The following is a 10,428-nucleotide window of genomic DNA, read 5'->3' as shown; positions in this document are numbered from 1 at the left end:
GTCCCTGGAAAGGTGATGGAACAGCTTGTGCTGGATACCATCTCCAGACAACTGGGAGAAAAGGAGGTTATCAGGAGTAGTCAGCATGGGTTCACCAAGGGGAGGTCGTGCTCGACCAACTTGGTGGCCTTCTATGATGCTGTCACATGCTGGGTGGATGGGGGAAGAGCGGTAGATGTAATCTACCTTGATTTTAGAAAGGCGTTTGATACTGTCTCCCACGACATCCTTATAACAAAGCTGAGGAAGTGTGGGATAGACGAGTGGACAGTGAGGTGGGTTGAGAACTGGCTGACTGGCAGAGCGCAGAGGGTCGTCGTTGGTGGTGCAGAGTCTGGCTGGAGACCTGTAACCAGTGGTGTCCCCCAGGGTCTGTGCTGGGTCCGGTCTTGTTCAACATCTTCATCAATGACCTTGATGAGGGATAGGTGGCCAACCCTCAGCAAGTTTGCTGATGATACGAAGTTGGAGGATTGGCTGACACGCCTGAAGGCTGTGCTGCCATTCAGCGAGACCTGGACAGGCTGGAGAGCTGGCAGTAAGAAACCGGATGAGGTTCAACAAAAGCAAGTGTAGAGTCTTACACCTAGGGAGGAATAATTGCATGCACCAATACAGGCTTGGGGGATGAGCTGCTGGAGAGGAGCTCTGCAGAGAGGGAGCTGGGTGTCCTGGTGGACGACAGGTTGGCCATGAGCCAGGAGTGTGCCCTCGTGGCCAAAAAGGCCAATGGCATTCTGGGGTGCATTAAGAAGAGCGTGTCCAGCAGGTCAAGGGAGGTGATCCTCCCCTCTACTCTGCCCTGGTAAGGCCTCATCTGGAGTACTGTGTCCAGTTCTGGGCTCCCCAGTACAAAAAAGACAGGGATCTCTTGGAAAGAGTCCAGCGGAGGGCCACAAAGATGGTGAAGGGCCTGGAGCATCTCCCCTATGATGAAAGGCTAAGTGAACTGGGTCTGTTTAGCCTTGAGAAAAGAAGACTGAGAGGGGACCTGATCCAGGTTTATAAAAATCTGAGGTGTGGCGGCCATAGTGGTGAGGCCAGTCTCTTTTCAGTGGTACGTGGAGACAGGACGAGGGGAAACGGACATAAGCTGCAGCATAGGAAGTTTTGCACGAATGTGCGTAAGAACTTCTTCACGGTGATGGTGACGGAGCACTGGAACAGGCTGCCCAGGGAGGTTGTGGAGTCTCCTTCTCTGGAGATATTCAAGTCTCGCCTGGACGCCTACCTGTGCGACCTGGTGTAGGGAACCTGCTTTGGCAGGGGGGTTGGTCTCGATGATCTCTAGAGGTCCCTTCCAACCCCTACAATTCTGTGATTCTGTGATTCTGTGATTGTGTGATGTGATGTGATGCTGACTGACTGTGACTGAAAATAAGATGCTGGTTTTATCTTCAAGCTGAGAGCATGGAGCTAATATAATACTTTGTTCTTCTTACTTTTTACTTGCTGAGCCTGACAGAACTGATGTTTCCCTTGAATTTGTTGATAGTTGTTTTACACTTGGACGAGTCAGTTCAAGAAGCTAAAATAAGGGGTATGGAGGAGGGGAATCCAATTGAAGGATGATACTTAGAGCCTTAACTTATTTGGGATCAGTTTCATTTGTTCAGTTGCACTCATCATTGGTGATGTTTGCATTGGCAAGCATGAATGAATTCACAGAGCCCTGGATTGGCCGCATAAGGTTTTACTCTGGATTAGCTATAGTCTGTTTCTGTAGGTCAAACACAGTTAAGTGGTTTTGAGCATGTTAGGTGCCCTCCGTGAGCAGATCTTCAGTCTGACTAGAATCAATTTATGCATGCTAGCATAGTTTTGGGGTGAGAAGTGCAATAAAATGGCAATTGTTAGTTTGAACCAAGTTTCCTGGTTGTCTCTGGTTAACCAGCTTGTGTAGAAATCATCTCAATGTTTGTTAGCTGGATTTTTTGAGAATCCAAATAATGCACTCTGAACACTAAAAAGCATTCAGCCCTGTTGAGCCTCATTAGCTCAAACCAGCCCAACTCTGCTTCAGAAGCTTCAAAACCTCTTTTTCTCATTTACCAGACTTGTTCATGAATATGTAGGTAGTAGTCCTGTCCATTTTAGAGACTTTCACTTGTATGATAGGCTTGCCATATACATGATGTTCAATGTGGCCTGTATGTACAGATGTACAGCAGTCAGATGTTTTACCTTTTTTAAAAACATACTTGTGATCTGTAAACTGGCAGTGTCACTAATGCGTTTCCTAGCTCTATTGCAAATATTTCAACAGAAGTTGCATCACATCTGTGATTGCCATCATGTTGTTTAGTAGTACTTTACTCATGCTGTTTTTTCTCGGTATAATTTTCATTTGCTTAAATCAATGGTTAAGCAAAATAGTGTATTCTCTAAACAAGTGACTGTACACCTACCGTTTAATTATCATCCCACTTCTCTTCCTTTAGTCTTAAGATTGCAACTTTGTGCTTCTGCTCTAAGACTTAATATAGTCGACTTCACTGCTGTTAAGAGAATTAACTGCCATATTCTTACAATTTGTCAAGAACCAGTTTAGTCTACTCTCAAGATGAATCGCTGAATTTCACTGGTAAATTTTGCAGCCTAATAATTCTATTTTTAAGGCGGATTTTGTTATCGTTCTCTCATCCATAAATAGAATTCCTTTTTTATGAAGCCATATTGAAAGGAATCTCTAAGGACATCTAATACATTCAAAATGCCAGAGGGTGTTCACATCACTGGAGCAAACTGTAGATATCTTCAAGTAAAATCCTTGAAAATGTTCATAACATAGATCTGACCCTCAGCAACAACTGTTCTGTGGTTATTGCTGTATCACAATACTTAATAATAAAAATACAGCTTATAAGCACTAAGTTCCATTTATGAAGTGGCAATAAACTGTACTACTACTGTTCATACTTACATCATTTTTAACAAGAGAATTATATTATTCTTAGTTCATGTGATACTCTTCTGATATGTATAGATGAAATAGAAATGAGCTAGTTTGCAAGTCTTAACAGCAGCAGAAGACAGAAAGAAACACCAACAATATGTAATAACCAGTATGACAGACTTTCCAATTAGTTGTGTGTGGGAGTAGGGTTTCTATGCTCAGCTAATCTTCCTGCTGTCTCATAAAAATTTTGAATCATCTCACCAACATAGATTTAGTGAAGTATCAAGTGTAAGTGCAAATACGTATATACATCTATAAATACATACCAATTACTGAAATGTATTTAATTCTCAGGAAAAAACAAACTAACTAACTAACTAATTTGTAGTCCTTGTATTCTGAATTATTCATGTATTTCTGTATAAAAATAGGTGCTTTGATCATTGTTTTTAGAATTTTAGAATGACAAATTTTGTTGATATGAATGAAATATAATGAATAGGCATATAGACAGATGTTTTTCTATTGCTCTATTAAAATTGAATTAGGTAATATTAAAGTTAAGATCAGTCATTAGTAATGTAAAAAATGAAGTAGTCTAACAGAATATTGACAGAATTGCTTCTGTTTCCTTCAGAAATTTGAGAGAAGCAAGAGATAATGCTGTTGCTGAAAAAGAGAGAGCTGTTACTGCTGAAAGAGATGCTTTAAGAAAGTATGACCAACTCTTAGAACAGTAAGTATCTTTTAAAAATGCAAATAAATCTGAAAATGTAAGTACATTTATACTCAAAGTTTTAAGGAAGAGGAATGACCGGTGTGGCTTTCTATTTACAAAGAATAATTTGAATTACAAGAATTTTGTTTAAATGAAGTTACAGATTTAATTTTAGTAGGCTTCTTTTTTTTTTTTTCCATTATGGGCACAGTAACAATGTGGACATTGGATTCTTCTCTCACAATCCTGTAAAGACAGGCAACCGTCATTATGCCTCTCACATAAAAGGTGTATTTCATGCTGTGCCCATAGAGCACATAGAAGTCCTCACACTCTGAACTTCTTTTTTGTTTTTTTTCTGGTTGAAGATGGAAAGTTATCTATTATGATGACTTCTTCTAAAGTGTGGATAAAGAGCAACAGTCATGAATTGTTATGCTTATTACATGCTTCTTACTGCTCTTTCCTCCCTCTTTCATATTCAATATGTAAAGCACAGTATCTATATGAAGTTACAATTCTGTTCATATCGATAGGGGAAAACTGTTATTCTTTGCTGATTCATAAGCAGTTTGCTATCTTGCTTTGCAGCACCTTCACTTTTTGCAAATTTAGAATATTAGGTATGGTAAATAATGGGCTAATTTAAAACTACTGACCATAATCAAAGCTGTTCAGGGTAAGTTCATCATATGTGCTTAATTTTTGCACTTGATTTGTTGTTTTATCTACATCTTTGTTCCATAAAGAAAAGCACAGTGCTTTAACCAGCTGTGCCACTCAGTCATCTTGTTAAAGGAACTACTTGATGTGAACTTGTTTGCTTGGAGTTGTTTTTAGCTGTGCTTAGTAATCTGTTAAAATGTTAATTTAAGCATAGGCACAAATTATTTAAGAACTTTTTTTTAATGCATAACTACATTACAGTGATAGTACTAGTGAAAAATCTGCATTGCCCCAGGATCACTCATGTGATGTGTCCTTTTTTTTTTTTGCTATTTGTCATCATCTTGGCTAATACACTAGTGCTTCCATCCTACTGTAACTTTTTCTATAAATAAGTTCTCAAGTAAAACTCCTATTTCCACTCTTAAAATGTTGATTAGTACAATTTTGGGAGTCAAAGCAATAGGTTACTCCCCAGATGATTATGGTTTTTTAAAAAAAAATCTGCTTAGGAAAATGAAAAGGCCATATTTCACATCTTTAAAATAAAGGTATAGCTTTAAAAATATCACTCTTCCAAGACCGTATAGTTGTCAAGACTGTGACTTTCTCCACGTTCCAAATAATTTATCAAAATTGTACTGCAAAATAATAAATTGGCATAATGAGATGGAATGAAAAATTCCAACGTCTAAGTTTACAGTGGACTGAAATGTGACAGTTCTGTGGAACAAAGAAATTTCCTAACATAACCAGAACACCCAAGAATAAAAAAGAAATACCTGTGTTGTCCATTTTTGTATTTAAGTAATTATAACAGCTAGCTCTGCTTTACTGAAAACAAGTTGACTCATCATAGTTTCCACTGGTATCATAATCTATAAAAACAAACATGTTTGAAAGCTTCAGGATTATGTGGAATGTTGACTGGCCTGAATTTTGGTTAAATTAAGCCCCTGGCAAATCTTGTGATAGGAAGTGTAACTAATGTCCAATTTACTAGTCAGGTGCAGTTATTTTCATTTTGCTTACTGATATAAGCAATAACAACAAAAAAAAGCAATGGCTTTTTGTAAATAGCTGCTTACAAATGCTGATAAAGTACTTAATGATGGTATTTGTGGAAGTGCTATATTGATAAAGAATCTGCTGTTTCTTCCTCAGAGTAGATCACTGTGATGTTAGGATGTAGTTTTTGTTCCTTCTTTGCTACTATACAGTTGTGAATTCTGTGTGAGAATATGTTTCATTTACCTGCAGTGAAGTTAAAAAAATTAATATTTTGGATTAAATTGCGATCATTGTTAAATCTTGAAGGAAATTGATGACCAAGTAGAAATATGTTCATTTTGCTTCAAGTTGCTGATATTATTACTGTTTCTAATTTTAAAGCTATATAAACTCAATTAACTCAATTGAATGTTTTGAGGTTGAACGAAGAGGGTAACTTCATAATATTTCCATCTTCTACTGCATAGCTAAGTCGTAATACTAAATGTATGCCAACTTTTTTCTTAGTTTGAATATTTCTTAAGTATTATTTTAAATAATGACCATTAACCTCCTTACCAGAAAGCAAGCCAACAGAAAACCCCTTTGATTATTCACTTTTTTTAAATCTTGAGGAATATAATTTCTTTTTCCAGAACTGTAGCTCAGCTTTATCTGTGTATCTGTGGAAACTGGTTTTATAAAAAAAATCAGAAATATTGGGAATAGCAAGGAAACACCTATATAGTACGCAGGTGTATTTTTGGTTATATTTTCTTATGTTTTTTTAATAAAATCTTTTTTTAGCGATCAAACAAGAAAATCTCAACTCTTCAGTTAGTTCATTGCTGCTCATGGGATGTACTTTAAGCAATTTTTCTTGTTTTGTGTTTGGACTCATAAAATGAGATGTGCTGAAAATTGGAGAACTGAATAGATATTCAGTAAATTTACTAGGAACACAAAAAAAAATTTGCTGTGACAATACGATTCTGTCAACTTTGCAGTAGGTACTATTTAAAAACATCTCAGTCTTATGAATGCCAGTGGAGGGTTTAAATTACTGCCTCTGTCCATGAGGAAGAGATTATAAGGTGTGTGTTGGTGGCTTTTTTTTTAAGCTTGTTTAAATATGCGGAGACATTGAAAGGGCATTTGAAAAGAATTTTTTGTGGGTGGTTTAAGCACAGTCAGGATCATGATTGCAAAAAACAGTTTAGTCTTAGCTTTGTTGCAGAAAGACTTTAAAAGGTTTTTTACTTAATATTATGTAAATATTTTTGGATTTATATATATAGCTTATCCATTTAAAACTATTATGTTACAAAGTCAGAAAAAGTGCTGTGCCTGTGCTGGGGGCTCGCAGCTTGTGGGCGGGCTGCTGAGCTAGCAGGGGTGGAGCCAGCACATTCGCGGTACAGTTTAAACACCCAACTAAGGTGTCAGTGATCATTGCTGCAGAGACCAGCTTCAGGGAAGGTAAGACTGCACTGGGCAAGGGATCTGAAGTGAAAAAGGTCAACAAAAAAGCTCTTCTTAGGGCCTTTTTAAAGCTAACAGAAGTACTGTGCCTGTGCCAGGGGGCTAGCAGCTTGTGGGCTGACTACTGAGCTAACAGGGGTGGAGCTGGTACTGCCCACCCTTGACCCTGACCCTTGGCCTCAGGGAGGGTGGAAGCTAGCTTCCACAGAGCACACAGGGCAAGCAAACCATGTCATTGTCCACTGAGAGCAGAGAGGAGAATCAGAGCTTGAGCACAACCCACGCTGCCCATACAGTACTGCAGCAATGTATGTGGGAGATGTGTCAGGCAGAAGTACACATAAGTACTGCCCCTTTTTGCTCAGGAGACCAGATCTCCTCTTGGCAGTCTCTGAGACAGCAGGTTTAAACATGGTCTCAACCAGGCAGCAGGCTTGCCCCAGGAAGACTCTGGTGACCCGGACAGAGGGTTTGCATAGAAATGTGGCTGTTCAGGTCTCCAGCTACATGGAGTGCCTGAGCCTGCTGCTGTTGGGGGAGGGTAGCAGGGATTCCACCTGTGTGAGAAGGTGGACAAGCTGCTGGGCATGATAATGGATCTCGAGGAGGAGGTGGAGAGACTAAGGACCATTAGGGAGTGTGATGGGAGGTTGACTGGTGGAGTGACACCCTGGCATGCCAGAGGGAAGGATGTGAGGGAGGTACCCCCAGAAAAGTGTTTGACCCCCTGCCCCGTCACAGTCAGACAGACCTGACAGATGAGGAGAGTTGGAAGAGAATCCCGGCTCGGCATCACGGGCTCACCCACTGCCTGCCTACCCCACTCTTCCAGGTCCTACTAAGCAATAGGTTTGGGGTGCTGGAAATTGAAGAAGTGAGTGGGAAGGTGAGGGAGGATCTGCCTAGGAGGGGGCCTAGGGCGAGGTGGTTGTCTGCATGCCTTGAGACTGCCTCTGCCAGGAGTGACCTCCTCTGTCCCTGGAAAGGTGATGGAATAGCTTGTGCTGGATACCATCTCCAGACAACTGGGAGAAAAGGAGGTTATCAGGAGTAGTCAGCATGGGTTCACCAAGGGGAACCCTTCTAACCTTGTGTTAGAAATAGTTAAATACTAGTAGGAGAAGGAGAAATACAATGTACGCAGGTATTTTTCTTGATCAAAATACACATTTTTGTCCATAGTTGAGGACAGAATTACCAGACTCCATACGCCTATTTTCAGATATACCACAGCTACTCGTTGTAAAACAGAACAGAAGCTGTAAAATACTGGGAATTTTCTTACTATTTATTGTATGTGCTTTGTATCCCTTTAAAAACCTTGAATAAGTACATATTCACATATGTACCATAAAATCAGCTGTCTCAATCACCACAATTTCCAGGCACTCACTTAACTACTACAGTTTTCTAGTAATTTAGCTCGTTATATGACAATTCTGTTGTATGATCCAGCTTATTCAGCTTCTTTTCATCATTGTCTTAGGTGAACTACCTACTACTGTTTATTTATTTATTTATCTTAGCATTAAGTTTCAACATTATTAAAACTATAGCATTCTGACTGTACAATCTGTTACTGTAGTCATCACGTTTAGATTGCCATTTCATCTTTCAAAATTCTGTTGCTGCATGGCATGTTATGTATAATACAAGTAGTACAGATAAGGCCAGGTCTGGTAGCTGTAAAACACAAAGGGCATTGAAATCTAGGTTAGGAACTAAAATCGTTCTGTAAGTGTTTTTCCTCTGTGTGTATTTTCAGGAAGCTATCTTCCATGAAACATTCAAAACATTTTGACAGAACCCTAATTAAAGTTGAGGGTGAACCAGACTGTACTGATATAAACTTCTTCAGTCTTAGTATCTCAATAACAATAAAGGTTTTAGTATCCAGTGGGTAAATTACTTCGGAATCTGATCACCTTCCTCTTAACTGGATAACTGGTGAAGAACAGTTTGTCTAACTAGGTGTTTGTATGGTGGTCTGAGAAGGGAGTTAAAGCCTCATCATCTTGTGGACCTCATAGTAAAATTATGGAAACTCCCCAGAATGTTAGACATAGAGACTAACGTTTATCTCAACTTTGGGCAGAGCTTGTCATCCACAGAGTCAAATTCAAACTGTTGAGAAAGACGTATAAATGGGAAGCTAACTCTGCTACTCTTAGCCCACTCCTCACTTGTTGGTAGTGATACCTGTTTGATGCAAGTAACTCTCAACAATATGAAAAATACTAGCACATTGTTATATAGTGGAAGATAGCTAGTCTGTTTGATGAGTATTCTGTAAATGAGGAACCATCATGCTGTGTTCATGAATGCTACCAAAACAGTACACATCGTTGAGCCAAGGTGTTTTCAAGCCATGAGCTGCCAGGAGCTGTTTGCCTTTGACAGTAGTCCATCCAGTACTGGGATACCTCCAACTGATGATAATTATGTTGAAGACTTACCAAATGAAAGGGACAGTATGGTATTTATAAATGGTATTTACAACTGATGAAACCATCATGAGAGTCTTTGTCATCCTATGTGATGTTTACTCTCTCTGTGAGATTGATCTGTCTGTTGACCAGTAGGAGAATGGGAAAATCAGGGCTGAAGAACTGACTTCCTTGATCTTATTTCTAGCTATTATTTGCTTTGGTCAGGGTTGGTTCAGAGTTGTTTACATTCAGGGACCAGCAAATTTTTTTTGAAACTATATACCATTAGCACTGAAATATTGCATTGCATACTGGATATTTAGATGTCTGCGTCCTCTAGCTTAAACTGTGGAAAGCTGTTTAAATACTTTCTGTTTTTCTAGCTAAATGAGCTAGTGGCACAGTAGTGTCTACTTATGTGACTATCTGAGTAACCATAAGAATATTCTGTGAAGCAACTAAAATGAATATGCAATTAATGTTTAATGCATAGTTAACCAGTTTAATTCTTGCTAAGCAATAACTTGGTCTGTGGGATCCTTGTGACACGTTGGCAGAATTTTTAGCAAATAGTACGTAGCAGTATTGGTACTTAGATGTACTATGATGTTTGAGTCCTGCGGATACCAGAATGGGGTGGTACTACTTTGAGATATTTATGATATCAGTGAGTGTACAGTTGTGAAGTGTTTTTTATATCTAAGAAAAAAATTACTTACAAGCCAAACTTCAGTAAGACTTAATTGAGGTGGGATTATTTATAGGCCTGTCAGCCTCACCTCTGTCCCTGGAAAGGTGATGGAACAGCTTGTGCTGGATACCATCTCCAGACAACTGGGAGAAAAGGAGGTTATCAGGAGTAGTCAGCATGGGTTCACCAAGGGGAGGTCGTGCTCGACCAACTTGGTGGCCTTCTATGATGCTGTCACATGCTGGGTGGATGGGGGAAGAGCGGTAGATGTAATCTACCTTGATTTTAGAAAGGCGTTTGATACTGTCTCCCACGACATCCTTATAACAAAGCTGAGGAAGTGTGGGATAGATGAGTGGACAGTGAGGTGGGTTGAGAACTGGCTGACTGGCAGAGCGCAGAGGGTCGTCGTTGGTGGTGCAGAGTCTGGCTGGAGACCTGTAAACCCAGTGGTGTCCCCAGGGGTCTGGTGCTGGTCCGGTCTTGTTCAACATCTCATCAATGACCTTGATGAGGGGACAGTGGCCACTGTCAGCAAGTTTGCTGATGATAC

General features: G+C 39.6%; 1 protein-coding gene across 2 annotated transcripts in view; it reads left to right on the top strand.

The window, feature by feature from the left end:
- The window catches only part of PIBF1 (progesterone immunomodulatory binding factor 1), a 157,486-nt gene that overhangs the window by 27,985 nt on the left and 119,073 nt on the right, over nt 1–10,428 (top strand). For both annotated transcript variants that reach the window (XM_019610797.2, XM_031557834.1), the window contains exon 6: nt 3,537–3,635. In XM_019610797.2, coding sequence (XP_019466342.1) covers nt 3,537–3,635 — 99 coding nt within the window. The remainder of the gene's footprint in view (nt 1–3,536; nt 3,636–10,428) is intronic.

This window comes from Meleagris gallopavo, chromosome 1, assembly GCF_000146605.3.
Source record: "Meleagris gallopavo isolate NT-WF06-2002-E0010 breed Aviagen turkey brand Nicholas breeding stock chromosome 1, Turkey_5.1, whole genome shotgun sequence".
NCBI lineage: Eukaryota > Metazoa > Chordata > Aves > Galliformes > Phasianidae > Meleagris > Meleagris gallopavo.
The sequence above is the reverse complement of the archived record's forward strand: the minus strand, read 5'-3'. Positions and strand labels throughout refer to the sequence as shown.